General features: G+C 47.8%; 2 protein-coding genes across 3 annotated transcripts in view; one reads left to right on the forward strand and one right to left on the reverse strand.

Annotated features, from left to right (window-relative positions):
* Nucleotides 1-18,094, forward strand: part of rnaseh2c (ribonuclease H2, subunit C) — a 515,876-nt gene that overhangs the window by 209,599 nt on the left and 288,183 nt on the right. The window lies entirely within an intron of this gene.
* pola2 (polymerase (DNA directed), alpha 2) overlaps nucleotides 1-18,094 on the reverse strand; it is an 82,417-nt gene that overhangs the window by 1,676 nt on the left and 62,647 nt on the right. For both annotated transcript variants that reach the window (XM_072246050.1, XM_072246049.1), the window contains exons 16-17: nucleotides 6,173-6,232; nucleotides 2,919-3,045 (exon numbers count right to left, since the gene is read on the reverse strand). In XM_072246050.1, coding sequence (XP_072102151.1) covers nucleotides 2,919-3,045; nucleotides 6,173-6,232 — 187 coding nt within the window. The remainder of the gene's footprint in view (nucleotides 1-2,918; nucleotides 3,046-6,172; nucleotides 6,233-18,094) is intronic.

The raw sequence follows: 18,094 nt of genomic DNA on the forward strand, positions 1-18,094 counted from the left end.
ATCTGCATGTCAGGTATTCACAAACCGAGAGCCATACAGCACAGAAAGAGGCCATTCAGCCCACAGTTTCCATGCTGACCACTGCATTTATCTGTACTAGACCCACTTACCCACGCTAGGCCTGTAGAATCAGAATAAAAATCAAGTTTAATATTGTGAAATTTGCTGTTTTGTGTGAATTGTACATTGCAATACTTCCCAGAGAGCTGTGTTGGCTGGAGTCAGGGCTTTACGCTTTGGCTCTTGGTAGGGTCACCCATGCCAAACAGGGTCAAAGGGTAGAGGTCAGACTGAGAGTGGTCCACCAGTCCTCCAGGTTCAGGGCTAACAACCCTGACTGGTCAAACAAAATTGTTACGGGAACAGCAATGAAGAATCGTCCTCCATCTGAGTGTGATGGTATTCCTGAGACTCCACCCAGGACTTGCGTGACCGACAGTAGTGAAAACTGAGAGGAAGCTACTGACACGATGAAGGAAGCCCTGAACACCGCCAGAGACGGAGGACCTTCATTGCTGCCCTCGACGCCCGTGGTGTAATGGGCAGGAAAAAAAATTAAGAAGTAGCGCAAAAAGAGAGGAGAATAATAGTGAGGTAGCGTTCGTGGGTTCAATGTCCATTCAGAAATCTGATGGTGGAAGGGAAGAATCTGTTCCTAAAACATTGAGTGTCTCTCTTCAGGCTCCTGTACCTCCTCCCTGATGGAAGCAATGAGAAGATGGTGATGGGGGTCCTTAACGATGGATGCTGCCTTTTCGAGTGAAGGTGCCCTGGATGCTGGGGAGGTCAGTGCCCATGATGGAGCTGGCTGAGTTTACAGCTGTCTGCGGCTTTTTCCCAGTCCTGTGCAGTGGCCCCTCTGTACCAGATGGTGATGCGACTGCTGTATTTTATTGTGTTATGTACAAGATGTGCCTTAAAAGTTCGCCAACATTTCTGAATACTTCTTATATAACCATATAACAATTACAGCACGGAAACAGGCCATCTCGGCCCTTCTAGTCTATGCCGAACTCTTACTCTCACCTAGTCCCACCGACCTACACTCAGCCTATAACCCTCCATCCCTTTCCTGTCCATATATCTATCCAATTTAACTTTAAATAACAACATCGAACCTGCCCCAACCACTTCTGCTGGAAGTTCGCTCCACACAGCCACCACTCTCTGAGTAAAGACGTTCCCCCTCATGTTACCCCTAAACTTTTGCCCTTTAACTCTCAACTCATGTCCTCTTGTTTGAATCTCCCCCATTCTCAATGGAAAAAGCCTTTTCACGTCAACTCTATCTATCCCCCTCATAGTTTTAAATACCTCTATCAAGTCCCCCCCTCAACCTTCTACGCTCCAAAGAATAAAGACCCAACTTGTTCAACCTTTCTCTGTAACTTAGGAGATGAAACCCAGGTAACATTCTAGTAAATCTTCTCTGTACTCTCTCAATTTTGTTGCCATCTTTCCTATAATTCGGTGACCAGAACTGTACAGAATACTCCAAATTTGGCCTTACCAATGCCTTGTTCTTAGGAGTTTGTGTAGATTCAGCACGCCACCAAAAACTCTGGCAAACTTCTATAACACAGTGGAGAGTATCCTGACTGGCTGTATCACGGCCTGGTAGGGAAACACCAACACCCAGGAACGGGGAAAGTCCACTGAAAGTGATGGTCACAGCCCAGTCCATCGCAGACAAAGCCCTCAACACCAGTGAGCACGTTTACACGAAGAGCTGCCACAAGAAAGCATCATCCATCGTCCAGGCCATGCCCTCCTCTCACGACTACCGCTAGGGAGGAGCTGCAGTCTGAAGACACACACTGAACATTTTAGGAAGCTCTCCCTCCCCTGCCACCAGCAGGTTTCTGAATGATTCATCTACCTCAGTATTTTGCTCTCTTTTTGCTCTAGTGATTTATTTTTTCTACATTCCTTATTGTCATTTATAGAGATTTATTATCTTGCTCTGTACTCCTGTAAAACAATAAATTTCATGACAAGAAGATTCTTTCTTCTTCAGTCCTTTACCTTTTTCACCTCACAGCTTCTCACTTCATCCCCCTCCCCGTCTCACCTATCTTGCTATGGAGGGAGTGCAGTGTAGGTTCACGAGGTTAATTCCCGGGATGGCGGGACTGTCATATGTTGAAAGATTGGAGCAACTGGGCTTGTATACACTGGAATTTAGAAGGATGAGAGGGGATCTGATTGAAACATATAAGATTATTAAGGGATTGGACATGCTAGAGGCAGGAAACATGTTCCCAATGTTGGGGGAGTCCAGAACCAGAGGCCACAATTTGAGAATAAGGGGTAGGCCATTTAGAACAGAGTTGAGGAAAAACTTTTTCACCCAGAGAGTGGTGGATATATGGAATGCTCTGCCCCAGAAGGCAGTGGAGGCCAATTCTCTGGATGCTTTCAAGAAAGAGTTGGATAGAGCTCTTAAAGATAGTGGAGTGAAGGGATATGGGGAGAAGGCAGGAACGGGGTACTGATTGTGGATGATCAGCCATGATCACAGTGAATGGCGGTGCTGGCTCGAAGGGCTGAATGGCCTACTCCTGCACCTATAGTCTATTGTCTATTATCTCCATCCCCTCCCCTCATTCCAACTGCTTCTCCCTTCCTTTCCAACCCCAATGAAGGGTCTTGGCCTGAAAATCCGACTGTTTATTCCCCTCCACAGATGCCGCCCGACCTGCTGAGTTCCTCCAGCGTTTTGTGCGTGTTACTCTGGATTTCCAGCAGCTACAGAATCCCGCGTTCAAAAATGCCAATGGCAATAAACCTGATTCTGTTTGTTGACGCATAAACACCAGCGCCCAGCCCACTGGTTTCACTCCGGTGATGTCCAAGGCAACGGACTGAACGTTTACCTGTCCGGTGACAGTCTTGGCCTACCCGGCAGCCGTGCTCACCTTGACGAAGTAGCGCAGCTCGGAGGGAACGATCAAAATATCGGGAGTGACAGGGAGCAGTGCGTGCATCTGGAAGTTCTCGTAGTCTATGGTCATGTCCTCCGCAGGTGGGTAGAGAGGGTAGTAGCTGCGGGAGGTGGAGAAACAGACAGTCGGCAAGTTCAAAGTACATTTATTATCAGAGTATGTATACAGTGCACAACCCCGAGGTTTGTCTTCCCACAGACAGCCACGAAACAAAGAAACACCATGGAACCCGCTCAGAGAAAACGCCAAACACCCAATGTGGAGGAGAAAAAACAACAAATTGCGCAAACAGCAAAAACATCAAACCACAGAGTCCTTGAAACAGGAAGGTTCAGTGTAATAGTTTCTCAGTGACTTTTGTTTAACTCAATTTAGAAAATAGAACGGCACAGGAACAGGCCCTTCGGCCCACAATGTTATGCTGGACCAATCAAATGACTAAACTATTTTTCTTCTGCCTACACAATGTCCACATCCTACCATTTTCCTCACATTCACAAGCCTACCTAAACATCTCTTACGAGTCCCTGATGTATTTTCATCTCCCACCACCAGGCAGCACATTCCAGTCACCCACCACTCTCTGTGTAAAAAAAAACTTAGCCCCACACCTCCTTTGAACCTCTGCCCTCTCATCTTCAATGCATGCCCTCTGGTGTTAGACATTTCAACCCTGGGAAGCAGATACTCCCTGTCCACTCTGTCTCTGCCTCTCATGATCTTGTAAACCTCTATCAGATCTCCCCTCAGCCTTTGCCTCTCCAGAGGAAACAAAGCTGCTTTCAAAGCTTGGTAAAGCAAAAGAAGTTAAAACTGTATTGTCCATACTATGGGAAAGATATCAATAAGAGGTCGTAGGTTAAGGGTGAAAGGTGAAAGGCAAAATGGCGTCCCCCTGTCTGGACTTCAGAACAGAGTGTTGGCAGGGGCCGGCTGTTCGTTTCGAAAGTAACAGGTGGCCAAGGGACGAGTGTGAGTTTCTAGAATCCAGTTAATCGGCAACGACAGACCCACCTCCTCCATCACAGCAAGTGTAACTAATAAAATTAATTTGCTGTGGGGGGGGGGGGGCGGTCGGCACGAGGGTGGTGACGGGGAAGTAGGAGCAGGAACCCACTCACAGCCTGGATGTTGGCATCCAAGGGAAGAGGGAACACACACAGAAACCCTGGAGGGACTCTGAAGGCCAGGCTGCATCTACGAGGGAGGGGTGGGGTGGGGAAGCAGTCAATGTTTTGGGCCGAGACCCTTCGTCAGGACTGGAGAGCAAAGGGGAAGAAGCCAGACTGAGAAGCTGTGGGAAAGGGAGGAGTGGAAACTGACAGGTCATAGGGTCAAAGAAAAGTACAGCACAAAACAGGCCCTTCGGCCCATCTAGTCCATGCTAAACCCTTTAAACTGCCTACTCCCATTTACCTGCACCGGGACCACACCTCTCCATACCCCTCCCATCCATGTATCTATCCAAACTCCTCTTAAACGTTGACATCGAGCACACATCCACCACTTGTGCTGGCAGCTCGTTCCACAACTCTCGCCACCCTCTGAGTGAAGATAGTCGAAGGGAGATGAAGTAAGAAGCTGGGAGATGTTGGGAGGAGTGGAGAGTAGACCGTGGGAGAAAGGGCACCGGGGAGGTGCGGTGTATAAGCAGGTCAGGAGACGAGGCAAGAGGGAAGTCAGAGTGATAAAATAGGCTGAAGTCAGCATGGTTTCCTCAGGGGAAAATCTTGCCCGACAAATCCGTTCGAATTCTTTGAAAAAGTAACAAGCAGGTTAGACAAAGGAGAATCGGTTGATGTTGTGTACTTGGATTTTCAGAAGGTGCCGCACGCTAGGCTGCTTAACAAGCTACGAGACCACAGTATTACAGGAAAGATTCTAGCATGGATAAAGCAGTGGCTGATTGGCAGGAGGCAGAGAGTGGGAATAAAGGGAGCCTTTTCTGGCTGGCTGCCAGTGACTAGCGATGTTACACAGGGGTCAGTGCTGGGACTGATTCTTTTTACATTACATGTCGATGATTTGGATAATACAATTAATGGCACTGTTGCAAAGTTCGAAGACGATATGAAGTCAGGTGGAGAGGAAGGTTGTTTTGAGGAAGTAGAGGCGACAGAAGGACTCAAATTAGGAAAATGGGCAAAGAAATGGCAGATGAAATACAGTGTTGGGAAGTGTATGGTCATGGACTTTGGTAGAAGAAATAAAAGGGTTGACTATTTTCTAAATGGAGAGGAAAATACAAAAATCTGATGTGCAAAGGGACTTGGGGAGTCCTTGTGCAGGATTCCCTAAAGGTTAATTTGCAGGTTGAGTCTGTGGTGAGGAAGGCAAATGCAATGTTAGCATTCATTTCAAGAGGACTAGAATATAAAAACAACGATGTAATATTGAGACTTTATAAAACACTGGTGAGGCCTCACTTGGAGTATCGTGAGCAGGTTTGGGCCCCTTATCTTAGAAAGGATGTGGTCAAACTGGAGAGGGTTCAAAGGAAGTTCACAAAAATGATTCCAGGATTGAACGGCTTGTCATATGAAGAGCGTTTGATGGCTCTGGGCCTGTACTCACTAGAATTCAGAAAAATGAGGGTGACCTCATCGAAACCTATCGAATGGTGAAAGGCTTTGATAGAGTGGATGTGGAGAGGATGTTTCTTATGGTGGAAGAATCTAAGGACCAGTGGACACAGCCTCAGAATAGAAGGTTGTCCTCTTAGAGTGGAGATGAGGAGGAATTTCTTTAGCAAGAGGCTCGTGAATCTGTGGAATTTGTTGCCAAAGGCAACTGTGGAGGCCAAGTCTTTATGTATATTTAAGGCAGAGGTTGATAGATTCTTGGTTGGTCGGGGCACAAAGGGATACGGGGAGAAGGCAGGAGATTGGGACTGAGAGGGAAATTGGATCAGCCATGATGAAATGGCAGAGCAGGTTCGATGGGCCAAATGGCCGAATTCTGCTCCTATACCTTATGGTCTTATGGAATGCAAGTAGAGGGAATGGGGAGCAGGAAAAAGTACAGGAAGTTAGAGAAATCGATGTTCATGCCATCGGGTTGGAGGCTACCCAGGTGGAATATAAGGTGTTGCTCCTCCAACTTGAGAGTGGCCTCATCAGGGCAGTGGACGGTGAGAGAGACTCCCAATCCTTACACTGGGGCGGTGGGGGGGCGCGCAGGGGGTACCGGGGCGGTGGTGGTTGGGGGGGGGATGATGGTCTGCTCACCTTCTTTGAGTCAGGATGTGCTTGAGGATTCTTGTGAATCGGTCCGAGCCGCCGAGGGAACTAAGGACAGAAACATGCACAATTTAGAGCGGGATAATGAATCATTCATCCAGACACCCGTACTCCCAAGACCACAGAGTAACCGCATGGAATTGCTGCCAGGAACCATGGAAATTCCAGCTCAATAAACTTTTGGTGTCAGCATCTCAAAAACTAAATCTAAAACCTTCTAAATTCTGGCAGAGTACACCCAGTGGCCTCTTTATTAGGTACAGGGGCAGGAAACCGGTGAGGTCTTCTGCTGACATAGCCCGTTCGACGCGATGTGCGTTCAGAGATGCCCCTCTCCTCTGAAGAACCTACTTCTGCCCTCCCCCTTTTACTTTCCTTGGGTCTCGGCCCAAGACATCAATCGCTCACACCTCTCCATAGATGGGAGGTGGGAGTTGTCCGTAATTATGCTGGCTGCTCTCCCAGTGAAAAAGGATATGTGGACAGAGTCTACGCCGTTTATACGGGGTGACATTCACAGCTCCGCGCGACTGGATTACGCAATGGCGGCTGTGCGCAACTGTGAACCTGCTTTAGTGGAGCAAGCTGGAGAAATTTATCACTGTTGAGAAATGTTGATGGCTCTGATGTGGCAATAAGGAGAGCTGAGGAACCAGTTAGTGAGACTATGGGGGGAGGATGATGATGAAAGACTGGGCGCAGAGACTGCAGAAGGGGAACGCTGGGGCTGTTGAAAACGAAATAAGGCACTACGAAGAAGGAAGTTAACTGCTAGCATCATTTAAGGAGGAATTAAATGAGTACGTACACACCGACTGATCGGGTACACCCGCTCGTCAATGCAAATATCTAACCAGCCAATCACGTGGCAGCAACTCAATGCATAAAAGCATGCTGACACGGTCAAGAGGTTCAGTTGATGTTCAGATCAAATATCAGAATGGGGGAGGAAATGTGACCTGAGTGGCTCTGACCGTTGGTGCCAGATGGGGTGGTTTGGGTATCTCAGAAGCTGCTGATCTCCTGGGACAACAGTTTCTCCAGCCGGCATTCCCGATCTGGGGTCTACGGACCCCTCGGTTAATTGAAGGGGGTCCACGGCATAAGAGAGGTTGGGAGCCCCTGCTGTGGAGCTTATAGAGAATGGTGCGAAGAGCAAAAAGAAACAGCCAGTGAGCGGCAGTTCTGTGGGTGAAAACACCTTGTTAATGAGAGAGGTCAGAGGAGAATGGCCAGACTGGTTCGAGCTGACAGGAAGGGCGACAGCAACGTACAGAAGAGCCACTGTCAACATGTCGAGCCCTGAAGAGAAAACGGACACTCAATGCTTTAGGAACAGCTTCTTCCGCTCCGCCAACAGATTTCTGAATGGCCCATGAACCCATGAACACAACCTCCATATTTTGCTCTCTTTCTGGACTCGTTATTTATTTTTCGACACTCATTATCGTAACTTACATTAATTATTAATGTGACACACATAAAAGTTGCTGGTGAATGCAGCAGGCCAGGCAGCATCTGTAGGAAGACCTGTTGTTTTAATTATTAATGTGATGCCCTGTACTGCTACAATTTTCATGACAAGATTCCTTCTTCAGCCCTTAAAATTTTTATTTTATGCATTTTGCTTATTGTGACTTTGTAATTTTTTTTTATGTCTTCCACTGTGCTGCTGCAAAACAACAAATCTCACGACATGGGTCAGTGATAATAACCCTGATACTTTTCTTTGCTTGAATTGTGCCTCAAGCTTGATGTACACGACCAGACCCAAAGCTTCCTCACAAAGCATCTGTATTAATATCGGTTGAAGAGGGCAAATGATCACAACTGAAGTTAATTTCAGATGCAGATTTTTAAAATAAATCACGTGCGGGGCGCCACGGTAGCGTAGTGGTCAGCGCGATGTTATTCCAGCTCGCGGGCGGGGTTCAGAGTTCAATTCCCGACGCCACCTGTAAGGAGTCTGTACATTCTCCCCGTGAATTGTGTGGGTTTCCTCCGGGTGCTCTGGTTTCCTCCCACAGTCCAAAGACGCACCGGTTAGTAGGTCACACAGAGGGCTGTGGTTCTGTGGAATGCTCTGCCTCAGAAGGCAGTGGAGGCCAATTCTCTGGATTCTTTCAAAAAGGAGTTAGATAGAGCTCTTAAAGATAGTGGAGTGAAGGGATATGGGGAGAAGGCAGGAAAAGGGTTCTGATTGTGGATGATCAGCCATGATCACAGTGAACGGTGGTGCTGGCTCGAAGGGCTGAAAGGCCTGCTCCTGCACCTATTGTCTATCATCAGTTAGTCATTGTAAACTGTCTTGTGATTAGGCCAAGGGTTAAGTAGGCCTGTTTGTTATGCGTTGGGTCTATAAATGTATAAATTGATTGATTTTATATCAATACATACTGTAAATGTGTCGCTTGCGTCAACTGACACACACCACACAGAAGAGGATGTGTGTGTGTGTGTGTGTGTGTGTGTGTGTGTGTGTGTGTGTGTGTGTGTGTGTGTGTGTGAGGTGGGTCAGCCCACAAATGTCACCCACACATTCCGGCGCCCACGTGGCATGCCCATGCCCATGCCCAAGCCCAAGCCCAAGCTGTCCGACAGAACACAAACAGCAGCTCAGTGGAACAAGACAACAGCGGCAAAGGAAAGCCCCCTTTCCCACCCTCCCAACACACACGACAGGCTGCCCGGCAGCCGCCAGTCCTTGGCCCCGGACTCTCAGTCCGGGGCTGAGAAATTCAGAAAGAACAAGTTGCCCGTGTGCACTGGTGTCTCCCATGAACAGAACTACCTTTTGGGAGGACATTGTACTCAACTCGACTTTTCGCTCTACCACTGCTGCTGTAAGTTATACTGCTCGGCGCAGTACAGGCCCTTCAGCCCACAATGTTTGTACCGACCTTTCAACCTACTCCAACATCAGTCTAACCCGTCTCTCCTACATAGAAGAAGAAATTCCCTTTAAACCCACGAGGGAGCATAAGGCCATCAGCTTTTTGCTGTTGATGTTTCTGTAGCAGACAATTTCTTTTTTAACGAGGTCGAGTTGCTTCCTCAACGCTCAACCCAGCACAGATGGAAAGCGCGCCAGGGGCGCCGGCTGGGTTCGAACTCGGGAGCCTTCACTCCGAAGTCCGGCTCTGATGCCACTACGCCACCAGCCGGCCACGTCTCTACTACACGGGCCTCCCTTTTTTTCTATCATCCACGTGACTTTCTTAAATACCCTTAATGTATCTGCCTCTATCACCATCCTTGGCAAGATGTTACACCCACCCACCACGCTCTGTGCCAAAATCTACCTCTTATATTCCCCTCTCCCTCCAATCTCCTCAATATTACGCCACTTGTATTAACCACTTCCAAGCTGGGAAAATGTCAATCATCTCGATCTATGCCTCTCATCATCTTGCACACCTCTATCAACTCATTTCTCATCCAAAGAGAAAAGCCCCAAGCTGCTCAACCTTTCCTCTTTAATCCAGCTAGACATGCTCTCTAACCCAGTTAGACATGTTCTCCAATCCAGGCAGCATCCTGGTAAATCTCCTCTGCAACCCTCTATAAAGCCTCCACATCCTTCCGACTGGAGGCGACCGGAACTGAACACAATACTCCAAGTGTGGTCTACAACCAGGGTTTTATGGAGCTGCAGCATTACCTCACGGTTCTTGAACTCAGGTGCACTTGTCAGACCAAACTTGGGAGAATTGCGAGTAGTTTTGGGCCCCTTAGCGAAAAAAAGATGTGCTGGCATTGGAGAGGGTTCAGAGGTGGGTCACGAGAATGACCCCGGGAATGAAAGAGTTAACATATGAGGAGTGTTTGACAGCTCTGGGCCTGTACTTGCTGGGGTCTAGAAGAATGAGGGGAGATTGCATGGAAACCTATCGAATATTGAAAGGCCTGGATAGAGTGGACGTGGAGAGGACAGAAGGTCGTCCCTTTAGAACAGAGATGAGGAGGAATTTCCTTAGCCAGGGATTTGTGGAAATTAAGAGTTATAGAGAAGTCATACAGCACAGAAAAAGGCCCTTTGGCCCATCTAGTCCATGCCAAACCATTTAGACTGCCTACTCCCATCGACCATACCCCTCCCATCCATGTACCTATCCAAACTTCTCTTCAACGTTGAAATCAAGCTCACATCCACCACTTGTGCTGTCAGCTTGATCCACACTCTCACCACCCTCTCAGTGAAGAAGTTTCCCCTCATGTTCCCTCTTAAACTTTCACCTTTCACCCTGGTTGCAGTGGAAAAAGCCTGCTTGAATTTACCCAGCCCACACCTCTCATAATTTTGTTTCAAATCTCCCCCAAATCTTCCACATGCCGAGAAATAAAGTCCTAACCTATTTAATCTTTCCTTATAACTCAGGTCCTCCAGACCCAGCAACATCCTTGTAAATTTTCTCTGTATTCTTTTCATCTTCTTTACATCTTTCCTGTAGGTAGGTGGCCAAAACTGCGCACAATACTCCAAATTAGACCTCACTCATCTTATACAACTTCAACATAACATCCCATCTCCTGTACTCACTATTTTGATTTATGAAGGCCAATGTGCCAAGAGCTTTCTTTATGACCCTACCAACCAGTGACGCCACTTTCAATGAATTATGGACGTTTCTTCCTAGATATCTTTGTTCTACCGCACTGCCTGACTGTTCACTGTGTAAGACCTACCCTGGTTGGTCCTACTGAAGTGCAACACCTCACACTTATCTGCGTTAAGTTCCATCTGCCATTTTTCCCAGCCAGTCCAGATCTCACTACAAGCTCTGATAATCTTCTCTGCTGTCCACTACACCCCCAATCTTGGTGTCATCCAAAAATCTGCTGGCCCAGTGAACCACATTATTATCCAGATCATTGCTATAGGTGACAAACAACAACGGACCCAGCACCGATCCCTGTGGCACTCCACTAGTCACAGGCCTCCAGTCAGAGAGGCAACCATCTACTACGTTCTCTGTCAGGCTCACCAGCCTATAATTTCCTGATTTATTTTTAGAGCATTTGTTGAACAGTGGAACAACATGAACTATCTTCCAATCCTCTGGTACCTCTCCTGTCGCTAAGGATGATTTAAATATCTCTGCCAGGGCCCCAGCAATTTCTGCACTGGCCTCCCACAGGGTTCGAGGGTACACCTTGTCAGGCCCTGGGGATTCATCCACCTTATTTGGCCTCAAAACAGCAAACACTTCCTCTTCTGTAACCTGTATAGGGACTATGACCTCGCTGTTGCTTTGCCTCACAGCATGCCTTCTTTCAGCTCTCTGATTTCTTTAAGTGTTCTCTAGCATTTCTTGTACTCCCCAAGTCCCTAATTTGTTCCTGTCTGCCTATTTTCTCTTTTCTTAACCAGGGCCTCGATAGCCCTCAAAAACCGAGGTTCCCTAAACCTGTTATCCTTGGTTTTTTTATCCAGACAGGCACATACAAGCTTTGCATTCTCAAAATTTTATATCTTCCCACTTACCAAGCACACCTTTGGCAGAAAACAGCTCGTCCCAATCCACGTTTGCCAGATCCTTTCTGATACCATCAAAATTGCCCTTTATCCTGTGGACCACACTTATCTCTTTGCATATTTACTTTGAAACTAATGGCATTGTGATCATTAGATGCAAAATGTTCCCTTTACACAAACTTCTGTCACCTGCCCTGTCTCATTCCCAAAGAGGAGATCCAGTATTGCACAGTCTCTCGTTGGGATTTCTACATGCTGATGAAGGAAAATTTCCTGAACCTAGTTGACGAGCTCTATCCCATCTAGTCCTTGAATGGGAGTCCCAGTCAATATGTGGAAAATTAAAATCACCTTGTGTTTTTTGCAACAGTCTGCGACCTCTCTACAGATTTGTTCCTCTAAATCCCGTGGACTGTCGGCTCAACCTTTTGATTCCTGACTTTATCTTACCAATATCTGTCTCCACAACCTCTCTACATCTGGTCTGGCACTCTAGTTTAACCGCACCCCCCCCCCCACCCGTGCAACACTAGCAAACCTTCCCTCTAGGATATCGTGCAGAGTTCCTGCAGTTCCAACCCCAGCTCCTTGACGTGGATTGTTAGAAGCTGCAGCTGGATGCACTTCTCACAGTTGTAGTCGTCAGAGTGACTGAAAGTCTCCCTGTCTTCCCACATCCCGCAAGAGGAGCTTTCAACTATCCTGACGAAGGGTCTCGGCCTGAAACATCGACTGCACCTCTTCCTAGAGATGCTGCCTGGCCTGCTGCGTTCACCAGCACTTTGATGTGTGTGGCTTGAATTTCCAGCGTCTGCAGAATTCCTGTTGTTTGCGTTTTCAACTATCCTGCCTGGCATTTCTACTGTTCCAACTGAACAAAGGAAAACAATAAATATACTAGGGTAAAGAATCTACCTACAGCCTTTTCGCCTTCCCTCACTGAAGCCGAGGAGGTAAAGCCTCAAAATTCCCACTCTAACACTGCCTGCTCCAACAAAGACCGCTCCCGCTTGTCCCTTCCTTGCCGGACAATCCCGATTGCTGGTTGGCCACTGCTCAAATCAACAAAACTGCTACGAATCGGTGCCTTATGTACTCATTTGGTGAACCTGAGTGACCTACGTCTTCTCACACTTCAGACCGCTGATCAAAATCCATTGTCGCAGGTGGCTGCGGAGGTCAAGTCACTGGGTATAATTATAGCGGAGGTTGATAGGCCCTAGATTAGTAAGGGCAACAAAGGTTACGGAGAGAAAGTAGCAGTCTGGTTGAGAGGGATTAAAAATGCAGTTGTTCAGTATGCCTCCTTGTGGTCACAGTGTGTATAAGCAGCTGCTCAGTGTGTGTATGCATTTGTTCAGTGTGCCCCCTAGTGGTCACAGTCTGTACATGCAGTTGTTCAGCATGTCCCCAAGCAGTTGCAGTTCTTTGTAATGTTCTGGAAAGCTCTGGAAGCTTCTCAGGTGCTGAGTTATTTGAATAGGGGCTATCCGTTGGTTGACTCTTATCTGCGAATTTGAATGGAATGCCTCTTATCGATGGAGTACAAGAAGAGCTGACCATCTCTGTCCCTTCACTTACAAGACATCTATCACTGCCCGTTTCTCAATTTTCTTTGTTCTATTAACGCTTAATAAAGCGATTGTGAAGCACCAGGTTTTGTGCCTCCCTCCTGACTTCCAAAAGAACCTCGGATTAAAAACCTTCAGGGTTCAACTGAGTCTTCCCAGAATGCAAATCGCAGACTGCATGTTACCTTTCACAACATTTACACAAGAGGACATAATTTTAAGGTTTTGGAGGAAAGTATAAGGGGGTTGTCAAAGGTATATGATTTTTAAAAAAAAGAGTGGTTAGTGCACGGAATGCCTGCCAGAGGTGGTGGTAGAGGCAGTTACATTAGGGACATTTAAGACATAAGAGCAGAATTGGGCCCATCGTGTCTTCTCCACCATTCCATTATGGTTGATTTATTATCCCTCTCAGCCCCATTACCTTATCTTCTCCCAGTAACCTCTGGCGCTGTTACTAAAGAAGAACCTATCAATCTCCGCTTTCAATATATCCAGTGACTCGGCCTCCACAGCTGCCTGTGGCAATGAATTCCAGTTTCACCATCCTCTGGTAAAGAAATCCCTCCTCTTCTCTGTTCTAAAGGGACGTCCCTCTATTCTGAGGCCGTGTCCTCTGGTCCTAGACTCCCCCACTATAGGAAACATCTTCTCCACATCCACTCTATCTGTGTCCTCTGGACCTAGACTCCCCCACTATAGGAAACATCCTCTCCACATCCACTCTATCTGTGTCCTCTGGTCCTAGACTCCCTCATTATAGGAAACATCCTCTCCACATCCACTCTATCTGTGTCCTCTGGTCCTAGACTCCCCCACTATAGGAAACATCCTCTCCACATCCACTCTATCTGTGTCCTCTGGACCTAGACTCCCTGACTATAGGAAACATCCTCTCCACGTCCACTCTATCTGTGTCCTCTGGTCCTAGACTCCCCCACTACAGGAAACATCCTCTCCACATCCACTCTATCCGTGTCCTCTGGTCCTAGACTCCCCCACTATAGGAAACATCCTCTACACATCCACTCTATCTGTGCCCTCTGGTCCTAGACTCCCCCACTGTATGAAACATCCTCTCCACATCCACTCTATCTGTGTCCTCTGGTCCCAGACTCCCCCACTACAGGAAACATCCTCTCCACATCCACTCAATCCAGGCCTTTCAATAGTCAATTGGTTTCAATGAGATCCCATCCCCTCATTCTTCTAAACTCCAGTGAGTACGGGCCCAGAGCCATCAAATACTTCTCATACGTTAACCCTTTCATTCCTGGAATTTCTGCGCTTGTGTATTTATTTTATTTATTGAGTGTTGGTGCGTGGCCAAGTGGTTAAGGCGTTCGTCTAGCAATCTAAAGGTCGCTAGTTCGAGCCTCAGCTGAGGCAGCGTGTTGTGTCCTTGAGCAAGGCACTTAACTACACATTGCTCTGCGACGACACTGGTGCCAAGCTGTATTGGTCCTAATGCCCTTCCCTTGGACAACATCGGTCCCGTGGAGAGGGGAGACTTGAAGCATGGGAAACTGCCTGTCTTCCATACAACCTTGTCCAGGACTGTGCCCTGGAAACCTTCCAAGGCGCAAATCCATGCTCTCATGAGACTAACGGATGCCTATATATTGAGATACAGTGTGAAACAGACCCTTCCAGCCCTTCGAGCTGTGCTGTCCAGAAATCCCCCGATTTAATCCTAGCCTAATCACAGGACAACTTACAATGTCCAATCAACTTACAATGAGCAAAAACCTAGAGCTTTTCTAGGAAGGTACCAGGAAAGTGGATGAAGGCAAGGCAGTGGACGTTGTCAAGGTCCTACATGGGTGGCTGGTCAAGAAGGTTTAGTCGCTCGGCATTCAGGATGAGGTAGTAAATTGGATTAGATACTGGCTTTGAGGGAGAAGACAGAGAGTGGTTGTAGATGGTTGCCTCTCTGACTGGAGGCCTGTGACTAGTGGACTAGATGGGCTGAAGGGCCTGTTTCTGTGCTGTACTAACTGGCACCCATGGGGTCATGGGGAGAACGGATAAACTTCTGACTGAACCAGGGTCGCCGGGACTGTAAACTGATCTTGGAGTGGGTTAAAAGGTTGGCACAACATTGTGGGCCGAAGGGCTAACTGTGCTGTAATACTCGATGTCCTAACAATGTTCTAGTTGCAAGAATCATTCCATTGATTATTTGTCTTTTTACCATCCTCTCCACAAGTTCTTTCTTCTTCCTCTCCCCACCACAACTTCTTCGTCTTCTCTTGGGCCTTAAGCTCCCAGTGGAGCCCAGGCCATCGATGACCTCCCATCTCAATTGTCCTCTGTTTGGAGCCAGTTTTTCGGGGGGGGGGGGGGGGTGGGAGAACCGGGACTGTCCCCATCGTCTAATTTCAGACTCGACAAATCTCCTCCACACGCTCTTTGGACGTCCTTTTTTCTCCCCTTGCTCCTTCTAATGCCTGCCTGGTGACATTGTTGGTCGGCTTCCCTGAGGTGTGGCCAACCTACCTCCACTTCTGTTCCCGTATTTGCATCTCTACGGATTCCCAGTCGGAGTTCTCCCCACAGTGCCTGGCTGGGTCCATCTGGGGTCTCGTAGCCTTCTCAGGCACCGGTTGGTGAAAGCCTGCAGTTTTCGCGGCGTCTCCTCTGTTGTCCTCCCCGTTTCAACACTTGAAGATTCTGATTTGGTTTTTCCTTGATACGACTCTGGGAAGCGTAGACTTTCTTCAAGATGTTGAAAATTATTCCGGCCTCGCCGATCCTGGCTCTGACACCACAAAAAACACACGATACTCCCCACCCTCGCACCATAGCATTAATCTGTCAATGGGACGGTGGACGTTGGCAGGCCTGCCGAGAAGCCCACGGGCTTTGCGAATGCAATTTACTAATAACACTATCGATTCTAAGATTCGCACAGCCAGGCTAGACTTGGCAGCGACCCGACCCTCGTCACGTTCTGCGTCTGCTTCCTATTATCCTCTCGTTACCCTCCTACTCGCTTCATTTCGCCGATCGGGGGAAGGAGTCACTACAACACTGGCGATTACTGAGCAGCGACAGGCGAGGAACGGCCACAGCTTGTGCCCGCAATCACGTCCAAATTCAGAAACTGTTTAGGCTTCTCTTCAAGTTATTACCCGACAACCATCGTTAAACAAGAAGTTAATGAGCTAATACTCAGGTTAGTAAGTTATTAACCTGAACCAGCGTGGATCGCACACCTCAACATTGAACTGATTCCAAAGCCTACACACTCACTTTCAAGGATATTGTTCTCGGCAAAACTTTTTAAACTTCTGTTTATTTACTCATGAGACACAGTGTGGAACATACCTTCCCGGCACTTTGAGCTGTGTTGCCCAGCAACCCCAGCCTAATCAGGGGACAATTTACACTGACCAACTTACTAACCGGTAGGTCTTTGGTCTGCGGGAGGACACCCAAGGGGACACAGGACTGAACTCGCTTACAGAGGACGGCGGACTGGAACGCCGAATCCCACGCCCCGAGCTGTAATCGCGTCGCACCAACCACGACACAATCTGTCTTGTTTTGCACGTTGGTTGCTTTGTCAGCCTTTGCTTATAGATACCTTATCGTAAACTCTATCTGCAAATGCCTGCAAGGAAACGAGTCGCGGGGAAAACAAGCGCACTTTCCGACGAATAAAGCTAATCTTTCTCTTTAACTGGTGCCCCCGCCGAGTTTCAAGCCAGGCAGCGAACTCGCAGGACCATGGGCATATCGTGGCGGAGTTCAGGGTTCAATTCGGGCGTCCTCTGCAAGCAAGTTTTCACGTTCCTTCCTGTGTGCGCGTGGATTTGCTCCCAACGCTCCAGGTTCCTCCCACAGTCCAAAGACGTACGAGTTAGTAGGTTAATTGGTCAGTGTAAATTGTCCTGTGATTAGGCGAGGGTTAAACCAGTGGGTTTCTGGGCAGGAAGGGCCTGTTCAGCTCCACATTTCTAAATAATAAATAAAAACATAGCTCCTGCCTCACTCCAATAAATTCCTTGTGACATCTTGCTTATATTTCAGGTTTAAATGAGAATTTCTCCAATGACTCACTCCCTTGATGTTGATAACTGGATTTGTGATGGAATCTTTGTTTAAAAAGGAAACAAACGATCTGGCGATAGAGCCGAGATGAATTTTAACAGCGGTATCTGGCATTGTGAAGATATTAAGTGATTGCAAGGCCGAGATATGGGGTCTAACCGATGAAGACAGCGTGTAGGAATGTGGCAAACAGGAGTGAACTGTGTGGCCAACGCGCCCGCAGCACGAGCACAGGCCTCGGAAAACTTCACTGCCAAAACGGTAACTGCCCCAAAGAGCCCTGCCAACTTCACTGCAATAACTTAACCACATGTCTGCACATGAGAGAGAGAGAGAGAGAGAGAGAGACACACACACACACACACAGAGACAGAGACACAGAGAGAGAGACACACACACAGACAGAGAGAGAGACAGAGACACACACACACACAGAGACAGACACACACACAGACAGAGACAGAGAGAGTGAGAGAGAGACAGAGACACAGAGACACACACAGACAGAGAGAGACAGACACACACACATATACAGAGAGAGAGAGAGACACACACACACAGACAGAGAGAGAGACAGAGAGAGAGAGAGAGAGAGAGAGAGAGAGAGAGAGAGAGAGCACGTGCGCAAGATGGGGAAAGTTGGGGTGGGGGACATAGAAAACCTACAGCACAGTACAAGCCCTTCGGCCCACAATGCTGTGCTGAACATGTACTTACTTCAGAAATTACTAGGGTTACCCATCACCCTCTATTATTCTAAGCTCCATGTACCTATCCAGGAGTCTCTTAAAAGACTCTGTCGTATCT

This window comes from Mobula birostris, chromosome 28 (assembly GCF_030028105.1).
Source record: "Mobula birostris isolate sMobBir1 chromosome 28, sMobBir1.hap1, whole genome shotgun sequence".
NCBI lineage: Eukaryota > Metazoa > Chordata > Chondrichthyes > Myliobatiformes > Myliobatidae > Mobula > Mobula birostris.